Below are 24300 nucleotides of genomic sequence, written 5' to 3'. Positions count from 1 at the left end.
ATTTTATTTGGATCCTTTTCAGATTATAATGATCCTGAATGGTACAAAAATCTGCATAATTTGATAAATAATAAACAGCACATTCTGTGTGCATAACTTCCACAGTAATCTCTTGTCTGTTATAAGACTCATCTCTCCATTTGTATGTTTATATGTCCTATCACAAAAATATTACTTTGTCTCCATAAAATTTTATTGGCAATGTACCTAGAAATTTAAATGCACCAGCAGGTCTTAATCAAAAAACTTGGTCTTCACTGTGTTTATGTATTGTAGCAATCTTTTGCTTATAGATTATTTTTAACATTACCCTCCTTTATTCTTTCACCTGTTCAATATTTAACATCTTCTTCATATTTCTTCAATACTTATTGTATTTGTAATTGTAATTGGTATGTTGTCAAATTCATCAGACTGTGGTGATATTGATAAGGAACCAACTCTTTTTTCAATAGTGTTCAAAACTTTATCTCCCATTTCTCTCATTGTGTCAGTAAGAGAATCATTGTCTTTTTACATTTTCATACTTTTATTCTAGGTTGTTTCTTCCATTTTTAAAGTTCTTCTTTTAATTGTTCCTGCATCTTTAATAACGATCTCTAGGTCATATTTTGCAAACAACTGTTGATGATAAAAACAACAAAAATTTTTGTTAGTTAAGAAATTTATTCTTCTTTAGGCTTCTTAGTTGTGTCTATTGTAATACTACCAATCTGGTCCTATTTTCAACATTTACTGTATCCACCTCTGAAATCATAAAATTTTAAATCACCTCTAACAAATTCATGATGTATATGACTTAAATTTGTATCATACTGACTAAAAATATTGAAATTATTTTTACTATCCCTTACTAATTGTTTTGGTATTTTTGAATAAAGCTGAACTAAATAAAAACATTCAATTGCTCATACCTGTCTCTAGCAAAATATTCTCTAATTACATTTTGATTTTCAAGAACGAAATTGTCAAATATAACAACTGTACTGTCTTCACATTCATCTAGTGGTATAATGTCATCATTATTTTCAATGAAGGTGGCTTTTTTATTAGTTTAGCTTCAATATTTTACATCTATTTATGAATACCAAGGATTTTGGTTGATCTCAGCTTTTTGATTGAACATACAAGTGATTGACTTTATTCCACTTCAATTATACTGGAGTTAATATGTAATTGTCAAGCATTAGTGTTCTTTTTCCACAACCACTTGGTTCTATTATCCCATGTCAAATAAAATTTGGTTAGAGCTTTCCATATTTATAGTTTGATTCCTCCTCTGCAATTCTTATCTTAGAATCTGAATCAATTATTAAGAGTGATGTTACATTATATACAGACATAAAAGATAGTATTGAAAGTGTACTTGGATTTGGTGGTCAACCTGCTAAAGCTGGTAAACAGAACTGTTTCTAATGATGTGCCTAGACTGATTCCACAGAATTAATCAACATAAATTTTAATTTAGCTGATGCTGAATTAGCTTTTGTAAAGCATACTGATCATTTTTCTTGAGAAACTGTTATCACTGCATTGAAGCATAATGCAGAATCTGGTGGACCATTAAAACATTTACACATTATCCTGTATATATTCCAATTTCTGATCCTCTTATGGATTCAGAAATAACTATAACTGATGAAAACGATAATTTAATCGACTTCAATAGTGCTACAGTAACATTTATTTTAGAAATGGCTGAATAAATTTTTACCTTTAATAAATAACGAAAAAAATAAACAGCAATCAATTTCTTTCATTCCCTTTGAATGAGGAGACCAAAAATAACCTTAATCTTTGCAACAAGACCACAGAGATTAATATAAATATTGGCACTTGTTGGGTTCATCCTAAACATGTTATGCTGTACATTAACTAAAATATTAGTGGGGATGTTGATACAGATTATCCAACATATGATGTAAAATCCAGTAAAAAATTGTCTGACAACTACATGGCAAAGCCATTCGAGTCAAACATTTGACTTCATTTCATGCCATTGAGTCATGGAGGGTCATATACTCAATAATAGGAAGATAAAATGTAAGAAAATAGAAGTAATTTATCCTTCAGAAATATTTGATGGATTTTACAACGATTATTTGGGAATAGGATTCAACTGCATTTTTACATAGTCTGCAAGCAGTGATGATTCCATTTTCTGACAGGTTGGCCATAATGAAGACAGTGTTGAATATGTGACCACACTATGTAAGCAAGGTAAAACTGTGTGGAAACCAATGGAAATTCATGACACTGTGGTTATATATGAGCCAGAATATTCACTTGAGATATAGTAAGAAAGACTAATAAATTCGAAGAATCCCACATTTTCTTTGAACCACAAGCCATAGAAATTGCTGGATTTAATGGAAAGAGAAATTTTTAACTAGATACCACCAATAACGACAATCCTGCATAGTTTGATATGCCTTATTTCATCTTATTTGCTTTCCACACAAAAAAGAAGAATAATCAGTTAATGTTTCCTTGTTCGATCACATCGAATTACAGACTATTTATATAAAGAATGGAAAAAGTAACATTTTTCCTCAATAAATGAGTAATCTAGTTCCACCAGATAACTATCTGATAGCATATGATGCTTTCCTAGATTCTAAGAGAGTCACACAATTGGCTAGTAATGTCAATATAAGTCCCTTCAGTTTTATTGAAAATTATCCTACGAGTGTCATAAATATGTCTAGGAGACTGAATGTGTTAAATGTTCAGAAAAAAACACTGAACCTGTTTGTCACATTCAATATTAAAATTCAGAATCGTACACTTGCCTAAATATCATGTATGATAAGAAAAATTTAACATACAACACTCAGCATAGAGTTTTGAGAGAAAAATGTTTAATCTTAACAAAATTTTAATTTATAGAAATGGAGGCTATGCTATATAAGCTCCATAAGGAAAACACTTCTAATGTGTTTGAAAAGATTAGTGAGTTAGAAATAAATAATTGATATTACACTCCTGGCTGTTAATAAGTAAAAACTAAACATGTTAAAAAAATTGTATGGTGCTTGATAATGAAAAGTCTTTGGAACTTTCAATTTTTTGAAGATGAAATATTAAACTGTGATACAAGGGAATGAAGAAACTTACAAATAATAATAGTGAAATTCATGATCTAGAATTTTTTGGTGTAATTCGAATTGGCTATTGCTGTCTGGTTCATTATTTTTTTCAGTTATTAGTTTTTTGGGCTATCCATTTTTTAACCCTTTCTTTTAATAATTAATCTCTTTTTATTTAATTTATACCGCAGTTAGTAGTTATGTCAAAGTGTGGGTATTTTATGAAAAATTAGCAAAATTGTAACAAAACTGAAGATAGCAACAGAAGAAGACTGGTTGATGGACTGCTTGCAGAAAAATCATGTAGCTCAAAACTTTGCCATAGACTGCATTAAAAAACTGCATAAAACATGATGGCGTATGTCACATGTCCAAAGAGGCGAAATTGAATGTGAGAACACTGTCTGCTTGATGGTTAGTCACTAACACTCTGTATGGTGAACAGAACACAACTCAGGAAGCAGTCTGATGTTTGGTGTGGTGTTGAATATTATTAGTTTTGTTTAAGATATTATTGTAATTAGGCTGTAAATTATGACAGGCTTTTAATTAACCAACAAATAATGGTGATAAGAGTGACTGATCATAATAATTACATACGATATTTTATATGAGACAAAGAGGCTACACCCTGTGGCTGACTTGTAGAGGATAATGTGTCTTTGTTCCACAGAGGACATTGCCCACTGGCTTTGAAATGGGACAACTGCGTCAAGACACCAAGGCAAACAAGAGGCCTGAGCTTCAAGGAGGATAACTCCCACGGGACCTCGAGCAAGGAACAGCTGACCATTGTCCTTGAAGGGGATCATACACATCAGTACAAAGACTATTTGGTGAGATCTGCCAACACAGTAACCTTGAACCTTCACCTTTGAGAGAACTGTCAACAAGGCATAGTGGTATTGTATCAATTCACACCCAGTTATTAGTATTTGTTTTTCATAACCCTACTACTCACTTCTTGCTGGCTGCTGTTTACACACTCTCTCCTGCCTCTGGAACTTGGGTTTGCAACGATCCTGCCTCCCACCAATCATAGTGTCTGCGACTGTGTTTGTCGGACTCTGTCTGTCCTCTGTTGGGCTCTGTGTTGACTTGGACGATGGCACTGGCTGGTGACCTGATACCGCCCATCTCCCTGTCTGAAGTTCAGTCTCTCTGATGCATTCGTGTTGCATTAGCTTCATTGCTTTTATGTTCACCGCTACTCACTATGTGTCATGGCAGGTGACCTTACCCAGTCTGTTCACTTTCCTGCAGCTCGTCTTGTTTCACACATAGCTCTGTGTTGCAGTAAATTATGGTAAATATCCCCATATACTGTTTACCCATAGTTACCCATAGTTCCCTTTTGATAATTATTTCTTGGAATGTTTCGACTGTATCCACTTTGTCCATCTATATCCTTGTCCCTAGTTGATCAATTCGTGTAATTTGTATGTGGTTCTGTTGCAGTATTGCCGCTAAGGATTGCTTCTGCCCACTGTACCCATCTAAGCAAACTGTCTCTATCTTTCCACAGTCCACTATCAATTACTCCCAGTATCGCTTTTGGCAATTTCCTGCACAATTCAGAAATCTTTCACTCGTCGCTGGACCACATGTCTGTATGGCGCTATTTATTAATCATCTTCTGACAATAGGTTGAAACACTTCCACTGCTATATCCTAGACTCCACACAAATTCTCTCACTGCGTTTGCTTGTACTTCAGGTGACCAATTTTTTCCCATAAACTTATGAACGTAATCGTGGAACGATTCACGTTAGTTACTGATATTTCATTTTACCGTTATTTTCCCTTATGGTTAAGTGGGAAATGGCATAAATGGCAGTGGCCTTACATATAGCAGGAGTTCGCACGAAATTTCAGTGTTGCGTCATTCACCAGTATCCAGTGAAAGGGTGGTAGCAGGGAAATGGGTATGAATAATGACCAGGCACTATTTATGATTTCGGATGGTGGGAACCTGGTGTATTTATGTCATTAGCGGATTAGGGGAAGTGCACTCATGACAGTATTGTTGTCTGTCCAACCACACCGATACACAATGATATGCAGACATGTGAATCCAGGACTTCTCTAGGGAGAACGAATGTGACAAGTTGTAAAAGGAAAATCTTTTCCACACCGTCTTACTTCAAGAAGCATTTTCGGTACTTGATCTTCCCACCAGAAACTGTGTTGACAAATGACTATGAAAAAGAGAAACCCGACAGGTTGGGAATACCACTCCCCAGAAATTCTAATTTGTGAGATAGAGGGGAGGGATTTTCGCCTTCCGGCTATATTCACTTGTACCACTGTCATGACATCAATGTGGAATGCGTTTTGTTGGCTGGAACGCTCAATGAAGGTATTATCCACCCAGACTTTAACTTATGTTAACGCCACCCTCAGCCGTGAACTTATGTGTTGATTAGACAAAAGTATCGAATCACAGCAGGGGAAAATTTAAGTGGAGTACATGTCGAAGATTTTCAAGAAAATCGTCTGCAAAAGATTATGTCGATAGGTATTTGAGCTATCAGTGGCGGCACGTCGCTGCTACGTATTTGCATATTTTATTTGTGCAATAAACACAGACATGCATAGTCCATAGATACACTGACGCATCACCTGCCAGTCGAGTGATTAGCCGGCAGAAGCCGCGAGGACAGCTGTTGGAAGTAAAACCTCTGTATTAAGTAGTATAAACATTAGATTATGTGTTGTATTGTAGTAAGGTTCTGGACACCACATTTTGTGAGTAAGCTCATGTTAGTAGAGAGTAAAGGAGAAACTCATGTGGGACGGCTAATGGTTGAAGATGGTGTAGCCTTTAGCACCTTTTTTAGGGCTTAGAGTAATTTTAATTAAAGACTCGCTCTAGAGGATTCGGAATGAACGTTTCGAATAGGGGGGGGGGGGGGGGGGGGAGGAGTGTTGTATCTCATAAACGTTCGGCGTGTGACTTCTCAGTTTTATTCCTACTGCAGGCCACGCAGGAGAGGCCAGCCCAGCTGATATCCTTAATGAGGTAAGCCACTGGATGGTACTGTAGACATTACAAGAAAACACCCTGGGCAGACGGGAGTTTGCACTACCGGTCGACAGTCGAGTGCACACACAATGTGAGCGAGAATAAAGGAATAATTTGTAACTCGGGCTCTTGCGTGCCAACGAGAAACTCACAGGGTTCACATTTAAATGGCACATGTGTTCGGTGCAGAGCGAGTTATGAGCACCTGAAAGGACAATATGGATCAAAACTACTCGTCTCCCTGCATTAGAACTACGTCAGAAGTGTACCTATATGGGCATAAGCAATCAAGCATAGGGGCTCATGCAACTATTCTGATTTCTTCTTCAACCAGAGAGAATCACTGGCGTTTGAGTTACACAGGAATGACGATCCACCCTTGGAGATGAAGATTTACTGATTGAGTCAGTGAGGGGTACCTACCTGTGGCTCAGCGGCTGTGGCATATGGAAAACTTGAACAATGCACAGAGCTGATTTCCGACCAACATCTGCCCTCTGAGACACTTCAATCAACGATCTAGCTGAGGAAGGTGCACCCTTGCGGCCACTGTCCTAGTCAATCCCTAACGGAGGATCGGGGCAGCACTGTAGTACACTATAAATCTTATTGAATAAACCCCTGTGAGTACTACCACTATCGAACTGTACACCCCAGCGTTAATAAGCCCCCTCTTTACTATTTTGCTAGTACATCCTGTTATGTAATAGCCCGAAATGAGCGAGGTCATGGCAATACATTAGATTTCAGTTTCTTTTTAACTAAGTTGCCAGTCTGATAATCCAAGAGTTTGGCTTTTGGTTTGTCGTAATTTTAAGTAATTTTAAAATTTTTAGCACCTTAATAACATTTCATGTCTTAAAGAATTTAAAAGATAACGAGAATTAAATATTTTTGGCACTTGAAAGATTTCAGTGGTGGTAATTCTAATGCCTGCATTAAATTGCGTTCCAAAACTGTAAGTAGACGCCAATGACTGTGCCTGTTTGGCGAACTGTCCTTTAAATTTATGTTCTCTCAAATTTTCTAGTGTTAAAATACTATTCAAAACAAAATTTTTCCTCATTCAATGTTGAAAGTCTCGAGTGCCTCAGGGGCAAGTTCTTAAAGGTTTGCTAGATCTGAGGACTCACATGATAATACAAAAAACACAATTTGATGATGGCGGATCTGTCTGAATTTCACATCAGCAGAATCATGGCTTACTGAGAATACAGTTTGTTGTTCCACAATATTGCTGCCTGCTTTGGTCACATGGATACTGATTCGATGGTTTCAGGAGAATCGTACTGAAGGCCTTGCAAGGCCTTAAAAGCTCCAAGCGGCTAGCACTCGAGAGGATATACATGTGGTTCACTCAGTTGTACAGGATCGTACAGTTACATCACCTAAGGAAACGTGGCAAGAAAGTATCCAAGTAGCCAAACGTACAATATGACTACATCTGGAACTGGTAGCAAGTCGGGCAGTCGGCCCAATGATATGATTTGTTGTGCAAGTGGCACTACACACTTTTAGTTTCTAGTGAGCTACATAAAATCACACAGTGAAGCTTTCCTGTAAAAGGTCAACAAAAAAGGCAGAGAGAGAGAGAGAGCACTGACCTGTAGGTAGGGGCTGCAGGCGGAGAGGAGCACGCGGTGTGCGCGCAGTCGGTGGCCCTGGCAGCAAAGCGTGACGTCGACGAATGCCTCGGCTGCCAGCAAACGCCGTAGATGCGCCAGGACACCCGACTCGTACCGCTCCCACTGCACCAACAACCGCTTACCACCCATCTGCAGCAAACAGGCACAACACTCTGCATCACCAACAGCGAGTTTCCAACTATCTGCAGCACACAGGCACAACATTCCACATCACCAGCAGCAAGTTGCCAATTATCTGCAGCACATAGGCACAATGCTCAACATCACTATAACGAATAACCAGTCCAAAATTGCAAATTTTTTTTATTCACTCGATGACTTGTTTTGAGCGTGAAACTAGTCATCGAGTGAATAAAGAAAAATAAAGTATGCAACTTTATCGGGTATTCGTTGCACTGGTTAACAGAAGTTGCTGACCTACAGATACTCCAGCATGCTGGAAGGTCATACACTCTACATCACCAGCAGCCAGTTACCACACATCTGCAGCACACATATCTACATCACCAGCAGCCAGTTGCTAGCACTTTGCAACACACATGTGTATCTGCACCACTCTAAATCAATACCTTTCAGAACATATGTGGTAACTGTAATTTCTATACAGTATGCATATCTGTAGGGAATGAGACATTAACAAACTTACTAAGCAGTTTACTATCTAAATTTGTAGCAGACACAAACTGAACAAAAGTACAAGTGAAATGACGTTGTATGTAGTTTTCTTCTTTCTGCCTCTTCACTGTCCTGTTAGGACTCTTCCTCAACAAGGTGCTGACATAACACATTACAGCGAATGATCTGCGAGGAACGCTAATATTGTCTGTGCTGTCTTCTTAGTATCGTTCTTAACGTCATCCCTGTGGAGGCCTCTATGATATTATGTGATACCGATGTTTTATTTTATTTGTTAGTGAATGACTTTCCCCATCTATGCAGGTTATCAACTCTTCAGTCTACGTGTGCGGAAATGATACAAAATAGTTCAAATGGCTTTAAGCACCATGGGACTTAACATCTGAGGTCATCAGTCCCATAGACATACAACTACTTAAACCTAAATAACATAAGGACATCACACACATCCATGCCCGAGGCAGGATTCGAACCTGCGACCGTAGCAACCACGTGGTTACGGACTGAAGCGCCTACAACCTCTCGACCACAGCGGCCAGCTTTGAAATGACACATTCTGTAGTATTTCACAAACTCTGGTACTTCACAAACCATGTTACGGTGGCAACTTAGAATGAAACGTTTGCTCCCAGCACAGGAATAAGAATACGTATCTACATTTACTGTGCCACAGATGCAGCATGAGCGAGAACACATACGGAATTCGACGAGAGAGGTTCACTATCTCTTTGTGTCTTGCATGACAAAGGGTTGCAATCTGTTGAACCTTCAGCTGGGCAGTATGAGCAAACATTTGGTTGCAGTAATTGAAGAAGAAAATTCCGAGCATTCATAAGCTGTGAAATTCAAAATAATGACATCTTCAACTTTTATAGTCCTGTCTTCCTCAGTTGCGTGTAATATTACGGTATATTAATCATTTTTACTTATGGACCGTCTGACAGCAGCTGAATAAAACACAATTTTAGTGCCATACACGTTGACAGGGAATGCTTGACATAGCTGTGTTTTATTCAGTTGCTATCAGACGGTCCGTAAGTAAAAATTATTAATATACCGTAATATTACACGCAACTGAGGAAGACAGGACTATAAAAGTTGAAGATGTCAATACAGCTATGTCAAGCATTCCCTGTCAACGTGTATGGCACTAAAATTGTATTTTATTCAGTTGCTGTCAGACGGTCCATAAGTAAAAATTATTAATATACCGTAATATTACACGCAACTGAGGAAGACAGGACTATAAAAGTTGAAGATGTCAATACAGCTATGTCAAGCATTCCCTGTCAACGTGTATGACACTAAAATTGTGTTTTATTCAGTTGCTGTCAGACGTCCATAAGTAAAAATTATTAATATACCGTTCAAAATAATGTTTTGTTTTTAAGAATTATACTTAATTGTGGAGCGTTTTGCGTGATAAGATAAGAACTAATCTAACATGTACAATCACCGGTCAGCTTTTGAAAAAGATTGAAATAAAAAATAAGAAAAGCGACGACAGAAAGTTACTGAATGAGTAGATTTTTTTATTTTAATTTCCACGAACATATCTGTACAGTGCTCATTCACAAACTGTCACTAATAATCGAGAAATCTTCACGTGACTGTCGGGGAAATTGTGGAGAATCATCTGAACTTCCCAGTTTACCTCCTCAATTGCCTCCTCTTCAACGAAATGGACAGATTGTTACCATCACAGTGTTAAGCAAACGACAAGAAGCCTCAACGTGTAGTCGTATCATAATTAAGCATACTAATAGCAGCACTCCACTATGAAGCGATATAAAAGCTTGTCTGTGCTTGAGCAAATGCCTTAATTTTGCTGTAAATTACACTGTATACAGTGAGTGACGCCAATTAGGACTGTTTAAATAACAAATTAATAGTCACTTCCCAAGTTTCCATTCTATAACAGTCTTCGATGCTAAGTAAATGTGCCTCATGTAACATTCTCGACGATTTGTATTGTGTGTGTGTGTGTGTGTGTGTGTGTGTGTGTGTGTGTGTGTGTGTGTTGATTGTTACCCCATTGGAGGTACAAAATTACCTGTTGCTGTATGGGAGTGTTGTTACCACAGACTGGAAGCCGATTCGTGACGCCAGTGATGATTAGCCAAGTCTAACATGGTGTTTAAGATGACACGACTTCATGACAGGCGTCTGTTCTCATTTTATACCGCTTTCGTGCCATATCCCCTGCTCCACAATAATCTCTTCCCTGACAGGATTTTCCGGATTCTGTTATTCTGGCAGAGAGCTACAGTTGTCTGGTTAGTGCTGGCAACTGGTCTTTAGTAGTTATGGAAGCCTGGGAGAAATTAAGTTACTCTGAGTAGTCTGGGATTTCAAGACGATGATAGAAATACGACATTTTAACGTCCTTAACGTCAGCTAAGTCTTATAAATAGTCATTCTGTTCCGTTCCGTTTTCATATGAGAAAGATTAATCAAACCTAAAAAATTATTAAACGTTTGGAGTGGCCATGTAGCCGACATTCCTGGATGAAATATTACTACGGAGATATCTCTTAACTGGAAATTAGTGCTGTATTTTTTCAGTTATGGATAATGGTTTTACCATGATTTAATGTAATACGTATCAGATAGACTTTTTATACACCAAATTCTAAAATTGTTCCCTGTGAATATTTGTTTTGTTGTGTTCTTTGTCGTGTTAGTATAAATTCTACGTTAATTTTAATTTTATTAATTAACAGCCTCAGTTGCACTGTTTACCTAGAATTTACCTAAGTTTCAGTCGGGATAACCCAACCTTCTTCAGAAAAACAGTAACTACCGTTTGTCCATAGTGGACATCGTCAAGCTATGGACAAACGGTAGTTACTGTTATGCTGAAGAAGGCTGGGTTATCCCGACTGAAACCTAGGTAAATTCTAGGTAAACGGTGCAACTGAGGCTGTTAATTATTAAAATTAAAATTAATACTTACACAATTGGTGACAAGGCGGCGAAGTGTTGAAGATATTTAAATTCTATGTTCTATTGATGTAGAAAAGTAGTTCTACAGCCAAATAGCTGAAAAATTTCTTTGCAAATTAACATCGAGCAGTGAAACACTTAACAGTGAGAGTCAGGGGTAGAAAGTAGCACAGAGATACACGGAAGTTAGCTAGTGGATGGAAAACATTCTTTTGCGGAAGGGAGGAAATACTTTATGGTAACGGAGAGATGGTGAAGTGTGGAGATAAGGTTCCAAGTATTGAGAGAGTGACAAGCACCTTTTGGGAGTTAGCATGGAGTGGCACAAGGATGAGTCAGAATGGATGATGTGAATGTCATTTTAATAAGAAGTGCTTGACTTTTTACCGTGAAACAACTAGGTTTTAAAGTTTTTGATACAGAAGAGGCTTTCACATGATAAAAGAGGAGAAGAACAAAAGACAGAACAGTGAATTGAAATCGATGGAAAAGATCAAGAAAGGAGAAATAAGACAACGGTAGAAGAAGGGTTACACAGGCTTATATCAAAGACGTATGAGAGGGTGGATCAAGAACAAAGTCAATGGATGAAGAGGTTAACGGGGCCGGGAGTTGATGGTGTAAACAGAAACTAAATGTTAAACGATTACTTGTACTATGGGAGACAAAGTTTGAGCTGTGAAATTCTTGTCAGAGTCATTTACTCTGAGAATCTAACACTAAGTAATAATTTGGACTGAAAATATTGAATAAGTAGACGAATCGTTAGATAAATAAATTACGGTATGGGCATCCACTGCTGCAGTTAATGAAAGTATAGATGTCATTTTCAACATAACCAATTTTATCATATACGGGCAGAAAGAGCTTAAACTTGAAAATCTGGCGTCCAGAGACTTTCTTCTCAATAAGCCAGAAAAGTGGAGCAGCGGCAGAACGAGGTATGAAACTTCTGCCAGTAACGCTGTGACTAGAAAAGTAGAGGCAGCCAGCCTGACTAGGAGATATTCATCTGTGCTATCTCGTGCGAAGTTTGATGGCCGTTTATTGCTGAAAAATTTTTCTACGCCCTTACCGGGGAGGACGTCCGACAGGTGGGCACCGTATGGAATGAGGATTTGTCGCTCTCGCAATATGCGAATGTACCTCATTGGTTGATATAAAATATGTCTGCAAGAGTGAGTTTAGAACGCTGCTTTCGAGAAATTTCATGTAGAGGAAAACAGGTATCTGAGAAGTTTTCTAAGAATTGTATATGGAGGAAAGCATTTCATTGCTTAACCCATAAAACATTTGCTAGGTGAGCAATTGGACCGCTGTATTACAAGAATATCACTGGTCAATTTTTCGTGTAGCCGTCTCATTCGTGAAATGTCTATTTCGTGAGTTTTTTTGGAGAGTATAGATAAGAAATGGAATTCTGATGCACTCGATGCCGACATAGAAGCCAACAGGTGATACGTACAATGGTCAACGAAATTAGAAGTGCCGATGCCACTATGAAAAAGAATTGTATTGGCACCACTAGTGCTGACCACGGATAGAGTATTTTAGTGCAGTGACAGATTTTTCAAGGGAATATATTATCCGGATGTATAACGGATATGGAAATCCAAAGACCCCAGCCATTACGACTGTTCATTTCTGTTTTACATTTTGTGCTGCTACCCAGACTCTTCTAGTATTTTGTTTCCACAAAAGTGTTTTTCCGCTTACAGTTCAATGTATTAGATGTAAGATATATTTTTAAGATGATTTATTGATGGGAAGAGGGAGCAGGTGACCACAGTGATGTAAATAAACTTTGAGCAAGGATAGCTGCAAAGAAAAGGACTGAGTATACAGCTTTCTCACGATGTGTGACCGTATTGACTGATCATTTGTGAATATAGAACTAATTGTCACTGTAATAACAGTCGTTTAAGAGATCAGTTGAGAGAATTTTGCGTATTTATTCTTTGTGGCTACGCTGTGTGCACTTTAATAGTGTTCAGTGGTTTTCCCAACAAATGGAAACTGATGTAGAAAGACGTCATCCATTGTATGTGATGTACTTTAGCCTGTGACCTGTGTGAGCCGTGCACGGATCGCATTTATCCCATTTATTGTTTGTCATTTTCTATTACGGTACTGTCGCCTCTTTTCTTATTCCACTTACAGGCGTTACTAACTTCCTGCTTTACTTGCCCGTGAGCGGCAGCAGCAGCGCGTATCGATAAGCGCACTGTCATACCATCTCTGGAGCGACCGACTTTTTCCGGGTCGTCGTGTGTCAGACTAGTGAATTGGAGACGGAGCAGTGAAGTCGGGGACGGAGCGCCGGTGAGGCACCGACAGCCAGTGCTGGCGACACACATGAACTGTCCGACGGAGGGAGATTGGAGCGGGACGACCGTTGGTGGGTCGTTCGGTTGGTCGTCTCATCGGCCGACATATATTTGGTCCTACACCGTTTCCGGGCCTGGGCAGCTGGTCGGTTGGCGTGAAGCAGCGAGGGAATGTCCGCGGCGCGAAGTTTGGCCGGGGCAGGTGCTGGTAGTTTGGCCGGGGCAGGTGCTGGCGTCCACGCGCGGTCGGGGTGTGAGGGGCTGTTCCCGTTGCTACGAGGTCCGTGGCTCACCGATACCGGACACGAAAGTTAAGTAATCCTGACGCTTGGTCCGTTGACTGTCTGTCGGTTGGTTTGTCGTCGGATCAACAATGGTTGGGCCGACTGCTTGTCTCACCGAAGCGAGCGTTAGTGTCTGAATTCAATGCCGACCCTCGTAACTTCTGAGCACCCTTGGGTTTACTGCCTTTTCTTGTTTGTTCTTGTTGTTTCTACTGGTATGGCTTCTAGCTGACTTTTAGATTAACGTTGTTTTGCCCTTAAGGCGTCAGACGGGTTGGGGCCTTCAGCCTAATTCAAGAAGTGTTTTACGTGAAGCCTTTGGCACTTTTTTATAATTAATGTTATTGAGTCTTATGTGTTGAGCCTTCAGCCGATTTTGAATTTAAGTTGTTTGCTCTTAAAGTGTCAGATTCTTTGGGCCTTTAGCCTCAGTAAGGAACTCTTTTGAGATAAGGCTTTGCCTTTTATATTTATGATTTTGGTTGAGATTTAAGTTATTGGTTTTTAAATTAAAGTGGTCTTGCCCTTAAGGCATGAGATTGGAAGGCGCATTCAGCCGCTAATTAAGGTCAAAAACTAAAGCTGCGTTTTTATTAAAAAGAATTCTTGACTTTTGTAATGTTTAATCAAATGGCAGGTTGTATGTTCCAGTGCAACTGAATGCCGCTTATTTTGGCCCCTTTCCACAACTTAAACTACCTGTACTATCCTGCGGGTTTAGCAGAGCGTCTCACTGTGGAAGATTAATCAGTGCTGAAGTTTATAGAAATGGGTGATGTAAGGATTTCCGTGGAAGCAGTTCTATGGTGCCAACCTACTGCAGCCAGTATAAAGGAGAGAGAGATTTTGTATCAAGGATTTATCAGAGAGAGCCTTCTTTGAAGAGGGTAACTTGTGGATTAATTCCCTCAGCATGTTTAGAATGAGTAACTTGATCGTTAAGAGGAAATATGTACATATGATTTGCTAATGGTGAGGTATCAAACTTGGATCTTTTGAGCTACATTAGGAGACGAATCTTGTGTGTCAGAAATTTCTAAGGAAACCTCTGAGAGATTACAAGAGGCCACAGTACGTTGCTGACATTTTCATTAACGGATGCAAGTAGTTGGGCTATACGCATTTTGAAACACTTTGTTTGATTTTGTTATGTTATGTGATATAGGTCATTGACCAGGTGACATTATCAGCCTTATTAGTGATATCATCAGTGACAACATTGTTTTTATCGGTGATATCATCCTTATCTGTGTAAAGCCAGCCCCCCCCCCCCCCCCGCCATGCCCGCTTATCACGAGCCAATCGTAATGCAGTATTGAATAACCCAAGATGGCGGAAATGGCACGAATATATTAGTGGAAAATTGAAAACCATATCCTCCTCCTCCTACCTCCAACCACCCCGAATGCAGTACTCCTTATCTCCAGCCAATCATAGCAGTATATTAAAAAAATCGAGATGGTGGAAATAGTCCAACTCTGTTAATAGCAAATTTAAAACCCTCTGCTTAAAATGCTTCCACAAATGTTAGTGAATTTAATGACTGTGTGCATTCACGCAGTAGCGCTGAGACGATTTTACCATGACAATAGACACTGCGATTACAATGAAATTAATATCTCTGTAATTGGATTATCTATGTAATTTAAGAGAACAAGGACTCGCAACTATTTGTTCTTTCTCTTCCTTTTCAGCTATTGTCTGGCACGGTATTAAAACACATAGCTTGGTCTATGTTATGTAGAGATTTTGTTATTTGTGCTCATTTTGCCTACTAATGACTGCTCAATTTCAGTGTGTTTGTTATTACGACTAATCATATCTTTTTCCTCTCAGCGTTTTTTTCATGAACTTGATACTTAAATGTGGCTTACTTTGTGTATCGCGTATTTACGGCACCAATTAGGGTAATACGTTTGGTATACTTTCAGAATAGGACCTGCATATAAAATTTCACTTTTCACAAAACGAAGTCCAATAACTTTTAGGCGTAAATCACGTCCCAAAATTATACTAACCCACAGACAATCCCAGTAGAGGAGCCTAGCTAAAAAATATCTACTATTAATTATTATGGTGGTTATATGTGGCAAATTGCATTCAAATTTCAATACTTAAACGTATTTTTACATGTTTTTTCAAGTACGTAATTCTCTTGCTTCAATTGAACACTCATTTAGCCTAAGATAATTTTAATTTGACTCAGACTTGCATTTGAGTGCAAACATTTAAAAGCCAGAATAATACAAAAGTAAATACTAATTTTAAAACTAAAAAATAATAAATAATAATAGAAAGCAACCATTAAAATGGCTGCCTTTGTACAGGACCTATTAATGTATGTACATATGAATGTATATGTATCACTGTAATTTTGGTATCTAAAAAATCTGTATATTTCTGTTACATGAAAATCCACTGTAACGAGATACGAGACAATTTCAGCAAATTGGGTAATACGAGACGTTGCTGAAGCGCAAAAAGGAAGGAGGTAAGGAATTATTGTTTGCCTTTGCCTTGGTGTGCAAAAGTCAGTTAGGGAGTGTTAAATTCCAAACGTTGCTCACACTAGCTTGCAAATCTTTTGGTGAATTTTGCAAAACGAAATGTCGGCAAGATGGCCGCTTTCTAGAACGACTGAGAATCGTCGCTAGACTGTTTTGTCTTCAATTGACATTAATTAACAGTAATTCCTATTATATAAAATTTACCCTGTGTAACTTGAGTAGAATTAACAGTCAATTTTATTAAATTAAGTGAAGTGTATTTTTCTAAATTCATGGGCAAATTTGCTAGAAACATTATAATGGCTATACCGCCCGGAGTAGAGACAGAGACAGATAATGACGAGCAATATATGCCGAGGCACGAAACTCAAAATAATGAATTATCGGCGGTTGAAAATGCATTTAAGGCCGAACATACTGAAAAACTCACCCAGAGTGAATCAGTACCTACATATTTCGCGGAACTGTTCGCATTTTTCAGAGAACATAGACAAGGTTTACATCGCGCTGTTCATTAACAAAATACACACTTTAAAGATGTTCAGAAAAATGTAACAGACAGTTTAGATGCAAAACTACGAAATGTAACAGACAATTTGGATGCAAAACTACAAATATGACTGACAATTTAGATGCAAAACTGCAAACTGCAGCCACTGAAATCAAAACTCATATGACTGGTAGTTTAGACGCAAAACTTCAAAATGTGACTGACTGTTTGAATTGAAAATTTTAAACTGCGGTCACTGTAATTCAAGATAATGTAACCATATTAGTAAACGAAATTTTGAAAGAAGTGATCAACCACATACAAGAAAATGTTGCCACACAAATTAGTGATAACCTTGATACAAAATTCAGTAAAATTTAAACTAACTTCAAAAATATTAGTGAGGAATTTGACGAAATGCAAAAAACATACAAGCACTTGCGCGAAGCCGTCAATGTTGTAACCAAGCAGGTCGCGCAAGGTAATGCAGCACAAAGTACATTAGAAAATTCTGTGCAGCAAATAGCTACACAGGTACAGACACTCGCTACCGAACAGGAGAAATACTCTTGACTTTGTAAACTGGTTGAAGACGAAAGACAACCAATTTCAAGAATGTTTACGGAACGAACTGCCTGTGACCGTAAAGAAAGCGACAGACGGAGCTTTGTCTGCAGAAAACATGTTAGGTGAAAACACTGAACCGGTTTCTGAATGGAAACAAACACACAAGAAATAGAGACGGTAAAAAAGGAATATACAGCGATAAAAAACGCAGGAGGCGAGTCTGATTTGCGTGTCAATAAACTGCCAGAGACGCAGACTGTGACATCTTGAGCAGCGACATCAATCAGCTGTTCGGCAACAATGCCCTGTCCGCAAACCGCTCACGTCGCTTTTGAACAGGGGGCGGCCATTTCTCTTCCTGACATACTTGTGGAAGAGAGTTTACCAAAAATACAGACAGTTCCAAAGTTTTATACCAGATCGCAAAATACCACACCCTGTCATTTTTATCAAAAGCTTCCGAGGCATACTACCAAAATCGTGGAAAGATAAATAGAAAATATAGTTTGTCACTACCCATATTAAACGTGATGGAGCCTTATGACCAAGTGAAGTAATAGATTATTGCCATGCTTATGAGGAATTCGAGGAAGCTTTTCTAAGTAAGTATTGGTCAGCAAAAACACAATAAAGTGTAAGGCGTAAGATGTATAATCCCGAGATGAACAATAGTAAAGCACGTACATTGCGTAAATATTTTGAGAAGTATATAAATAAGACGAAATATTGGGATGAACAAATACCCAAACAAGAAGTCATATGGGTTTTAAAATCAAAATTACCAGTCTCAGTAAAAGAAAAATTACTTCATGTACCAGATTCAGACGTACAACTTTTCATGTAAACGCTTGATTGTATTGATCTGTTGCATGATCAAGCAAAATTGAACGGGGGCAGTAATGCCCAAGTATCAGACAACAACAGTAATAACTACTACCAATATCATAATAAAAATGGCAATGGTAACAAAAATGGGAATACTTTGCCTCAGTCTTACAATGGTAATAATAACCCAGGAAAAGGGATGGAAGAAATTCTCCTCCTTTTAACAAGAGGCATAGGCAAGACAACATATATCATCCAGGGTACAGTAATTACAATAGTAATAACACTAATCAGCCAAATCACTGGCAACCGATACCACAGCAGTAATTGGCATCCTAATTTAGCTACCAATACACAATCAGCTGGCTCTTCCGTACCGCCAAACACTGCCGCTGAACACAACAGATGTGGACAAAAACAGCCACCAGTAAGAATTAAAGAAGTGGTGGCCAACGCTATGCCCAGCACTTCAGAGGCGTTAAGTTAAACGCATACAGCCCTCATACGGCGGTCGCGGAAGATGCAGGGGGTAAATGTCCTGAGAGCGTGTATTTAACAAGATATAATCAGGGCAAAAATCTGAGCGATGAACTTTGAGAAGAAATCCATTTGTGCAAACTAACAGAAAAGGGAACAATCCAAGCTGCATTTCGCGCCATAGTAGGTGGAATACCAACCACAGCTACTGTTAACACGGGCACAGCTCAAATTGTATGGCTCTAAAATTCTATAATGAGATTTGAGAACTTCAGACACAACATAAGTTGCTGGTACACAATTGTACTATCATTGGTGTGTTTGGAAATAAGTCAAAGGGAGTACATATGCATACTCAAGTATTAGCAAGTATTAGTTGATGCAGGTAATGGAGCTATAGAGAGCACATTATTGGTTTGTGGAGGTTTATCAGTGAGCTTCATATTGGAAGTAGATTTCTTACAAGAAAGTGATGCCGTAATTGACCTTTCTTGTGGCACATGTGTATTAAAAGTGAATGGGAAGGGGATAGCATATCCACTCATCAAAAGCAATCCTGTACAAAGTAAGTTACGTCAAGGAGTCCGAATCAACAACATAAAACCAGAAGTAATTTTATGTGACTTTCAGTTTTCTATGTCGCCAGATCAAACACAGCCCAGTAAACAGAAATTTGATGTACAGTCTTGCAGACAAGAAATACAAAGCAATATTTATTAATCAGTTTACTTAAATACTGTACAACAAAACGAAATGGTGAACTGCTATATATATATATATATATATATATATATATATATATATATATATATATATATATATATATATATATATAGGGTATATGGAGTAGGTTGTTTACTACTTACTGGTTTAGGCACTGCAAGTAGTGGACTGCTATGTGGTGACATGGATGGTTCTATAATATCCCATCCTAACATGTGAACATGTGACGGATTTCATTTGATACAGCTTCTCTGTTGGCCCACAGGACAATTTAGGTAGAGTGGCGAAAGGTTTCTTGAAGCTTTACTTACACTGTATACACATATCTTTTAACTATACACAGCTTTTCATAAAAAACATATATATATATACATATATATACATATATATATTTTTCATAAAAACATATATATATATATATATATACATATATATGTTTTTTATGAAAAGCTGCGTATAGTTAAAAGATATGTGTATACAGTGTAAGTAAAGCTTCAAGAAATCTTTCGCCACTCTACCTAAATTGTCCTGTTGGCCAACAGAGAAGCTGTATCAAATGAAATCCGTCACATGTTCACATGTTAGGATAGGATATTATAGAACCATCCATGTCACCACATAGCAGTCCACTACTTGCAGTGCCTAAACCAGTAAGTAGTAAACAACCCACCCCATATGTCAACCAAATATACTCCATGTGAGTATATGTTTAATGCTAAAGAAAATAGCGAATGGCTATCACCCTTGCCCTGTATACAAAGAGAAGAATGTCGTTGATATGAGAAAATGAAACAAGCTGTAATTTCTCTAACACATCAGCCAAAACTGAGGAAATATAGATATGACAAAAAGCTATCCAAAGTACAGACTTTTAACTTAGGGGAAAAGGTGACACTTAGGACTCATGTGAAACACTCACTACCAAAGAAAAGAAACAAGAAGTGGCAGGTGTTATTTTCTAGAATATTTAAAGTAATAGCAAAACCACATGGTTCCAGCTATCTGCTAGCATATCCCAAATAAAACAAGATCAAAAGTTTACATCTACACCAAGATATAAAGAAATATTTTGCTGAGTAGACATTTCGTAGAGTGGATGTACCTGTGTAAATATTATGAGAATTTGTAAACATGTTAATATATAAGACAATTCACAATATACATAATAATCTTAAGACAAATTTATTTTATTCACCTGCATAAGTACATCTTAAGAAAACCTTTTGCTGAACAACAAATTTTCACATTAATAGCAGAAGTTCAGGAATAATTACCGAAGTAAAGTCACTTCATTAATATTAAGAAAACAAAAGTAAACAAGAAACTTGTTTTGATGTAATCGTAGCAACATTTTTCATGGATGAAATTATTCCATTTCTTTTGATATGCAATTATAAGTAAAGAAAGTATGGCAGAAGCCATACAGACGATAAAGCTTTTCTAACAGTAGATTTTACGTTTTATACAGATGCAATGATATGTAGTTTAAAATAATTTTCTGTTTATGCCTAACATGTAGTTTGTAAACATAAACAGCAAGCTACTGTCGGTTGTGTTTTTAAAGTTAAGTGATAAAAATATTGAGATTTTAGTCCCTTAGTAAGGAAATGGCAACATTGTAACAGACAGTCGTTTCTCCCTCGCGCGATGCGCGAGTGGAACAGAGGGGGGGGGGGGGGGGGGGATATGACTTTGGCGCGAATTGTGTCCTCCGCCACACACCGCTTGGTGGCTAGCGGAGTATATATGTAGATGTAGATGCAAGCAAGTTTGTATTCCACACTAGTTCTCATGACTAATTTCAATAGCACACACCAGTTTGTGTAAGGTAAAAACAGTGATGTTCTTAGCTCCAGTAGTAATGACTAAACTCGCATTACATACTGGAAAAATAAACACTGTAACGCTATGCTTCACTACCTTAAACAGCCACACAACGAAATTAATGTCGGGGAGAACTGTAAGAGGAAAAAGTTAGGAAGTTATAGAACATAAGCACTATGTAAATCATACAGTTAGTACCTACAACAGAGTATATAAGCTGTGGGATTTTTCTTTGAACATATTTGTAAGTAACATGACACATACCGACAGAGTCTGAGTAATAAGTTGTCAATGGCAAACAGTACTGTCAGTGGTGAAGTAGTACACGTAAATGTGTATTTTACGGTAGGACTCTTTGTACAAGAGCAAACAAAAATATGTGTTATCAAGAGACGTTATACGCGTGATAATACAATCTCGCCTGGTGAAGTAAATACAAACACTATGCACTAGTGTCGAATATGGACGGCACTCTTAGTAGCAAGTGAACTTAATTTGTGTACTCACCCACACGACGCCGGCCGGGGTGGCCGAGGGGTTCTAGGCGCTACAGTCCGGAACCGCGCGACCGCTACGGTCGCAGGTTCGAATCCTGCCTCGGGAATGGATCATGGATGTGTGTGATGTCCTTAGGTTAGTTAGGTTTAAGTAGTTCTAAGTTCTAGGGGACTGATGACCTCAGGAGTTAAGTCCCACAGTGCTCAGAGCCATTTGAACCATATTTTTGAACCACACGACATTCGCAACCTTTGCCGCGCTGCGTGAATCATCTATACTCCAGAAAGGAAACCTGATTACCATGATTTAACAGGAACTTGTCTACTTCAAGGGATCTACTAATTTCACACAGAACATAAACCTCACTGTTAAAATATGCAGTATGCACTCGATCTGAGGTAACATGAGAAGTACAAAATATTTGAGCAGTTCTATAAGCGTGAAAAGTATCAAGTAACCAGTCATGGATTTCTAAACATCGGCGCTGCACGGTACTTGTCGACTTCCCGAAATAAAAACTCACAGTACCTTTGCATGAAACACTCTAAGACGCCATTAGAAACAACCAGGACCGGACTAGGCTGCCGTTCGACACACACCAACGGAGAACGAGATGAGACAATGACGATATCAAACACAGAAAGAAGACCAAGCGAGGAGGCGCAGTGTTTAGCCGAACTAGGGAGGGGAGGGGGGGGGGGGACACGTCCGTTGTCCGGAAATCCTGATTTAGGTTTCCCGAGCTTTCCCTAGATCGCATCAGGCAAATGCCGGAATGGTACCTTGAAAGGTCTCTGTTACATTCCTTTCATGCTATTTTCCTCGATTTATTGTTGCTTACGTCATGTATTTGCACCTCTAAATTTACTGTAGTATTTATAAATTTATCTGGGAGGAGACTGGGCAGGGGAATTTGTTTTATTCACATATAAACAAGAACAACTTGACATACAACACTTTCAAACAAGTTTTTATATGTACACTACTGGCCATTAAAATTGCTTCACCACAAAGATGACGTGCTACAGACGTGCTGACATGAGGATCGTTTCCAACCGATTTCTCATACACAAACAGCAGTTGACCTGCGTTGCCTCGTGAAACGTTGTTGTGATGCCTCATGTAAGAACTTTGATAAAGGTCGGGTTGAGGCTATCGCGATTGCGGTTTATCGTATCGCGACATTGCTGCTCGCGTTGGTCGAAATCCAGTGACTGTTAGAAGAATATGGAATCGGTGGGTTCAGGAGGGTAATACGGAACGCCGTGCTGGATACCAAGGGCCTCGTATCACTAGCAGTCGAGATGACATGCATCTTATCTGCATGGCTGTAACGGATCTTGCAGCCATGTCTCGATCCCTGAGTCAACAGATGGGGACGTTTGCAAGACAACAACCATCTGCACGAACGACGACGTTTGCAGCAGCATGGACTATCAGCTCGGAGACCATGGCTGCGGTTACCCTTGACGCTGGTGTACTCAACGACAAACATGAGTGCACGAAATTTTTTCGGATGAATCAGGGTTCTGTTTACAGCATCATGATGGTCGCATCTGTGTTTGGCGACATCCCGTAGAACGCACATTAGAAGCGCTTATTCGTCGTCGCCGCCATATTGGCGTATCACCCGGCGTGATGGTATGGGCTGCCATTGGTTACACGTCTCGGTTACCTCTTGTTCGCATTGACGGCACTTTGAACAGTGGACGTTACATTTCAGATGTGTTACGACCCATGGCTCTACCCTTCATTCGATCCACGCGAAACCCTACATTTCAGCAGGATAATGCACGACCGCATGTTGCAGGTCCTGTACGGACTTTTCCGGATACAGAAAATGTTCGACTGCTGCCCTGGCCTGCACATTCTCCAGATCACTCACCAACTGAAAACGTCTGGTCAGTGGTGGCCGGGCAACTGGCTCATCACAATACGCCACTCACTGCTCTTGATGAACTGTGGTATCGTGTTGAAGCAGCATGGGCAGCTGTACCTGTACACGCCATCCACGCTCTGTCTGACTCAATGTCCAGGCGTATCAAGGCCGTTATTACGGCCAGAGGTTGTTGTTCTGGGTACTGATTTCTCAGGGTCTATGCACCCAAATTGCGTGAAAATGTAATCACATGTCAGTTCTAGTATAATATATTTGTCCAATGAATACTCGTTTATCATCTGTCTTTCTTCTTGGTGTAGCAATTTTAATGACCAGTAGTGTAATTCTTATCATACAGTTTCCTATGAAACCCACATCCGCCTCCTTTACGTAGTCTATGTGATGTGTTGAGATAATGTCATTTCCTTCCCTTCTGGTGTGAAAGGATGAATGAGTGTGAGTATTTGTAGTTACATGCTATGTGATAGCAGAGAAGTTCTGTCTGCTGGAGAACAGTAGGACCAACATCTGAGTAGGTAGATACGATTTCTGAGGCA

At 38.8% G+C, this 24300-nt stretch overlaps 1 protein-coding gene across 1 annotated transcript in view; it reads right to left on the bottom strand.

The window, feature by feature from the left end:
• LOC126413196 (protein bric-a-brac 1-like) overlaps nt 1–24300 on the bottom strand; it is a 235730-nt gene that overhangs the window by 13740 nt on the left and 197690 nt on the right. Inside the window, exon 3 of the mRNA XM_050083091.1 lies at nt 7719–7889. Coding sequence (XP_049939048.1) covers nt 7719–7889 — 171 coding nt within the window. The remainder of the gene's footprint in view (nt 1–7718; nt 7890–24300) is intronic.

The sequence above is a fragment of the Schistocerca serialis genome, chromosome 7 (assembly GCF_023864345.2).
Source record: "Schistocerca serialis cubense isolate TAMUIC-IGC-003099 chromosome 7, iqSchSeri2.2, whole genome shotgun sequence".
Classification (NCBI taxonomy): domain Eukaryota; kingdom Metazoa; phylum Arthropoda; class Insecta; order Orthoptera; family Acrididae; genus Schistocerca; species Schistocerca serialis.
Note: the sequence above shows the minus strand (reverse complement) of the source record. Positions and strands in the feature narration are given on the sequence as shown.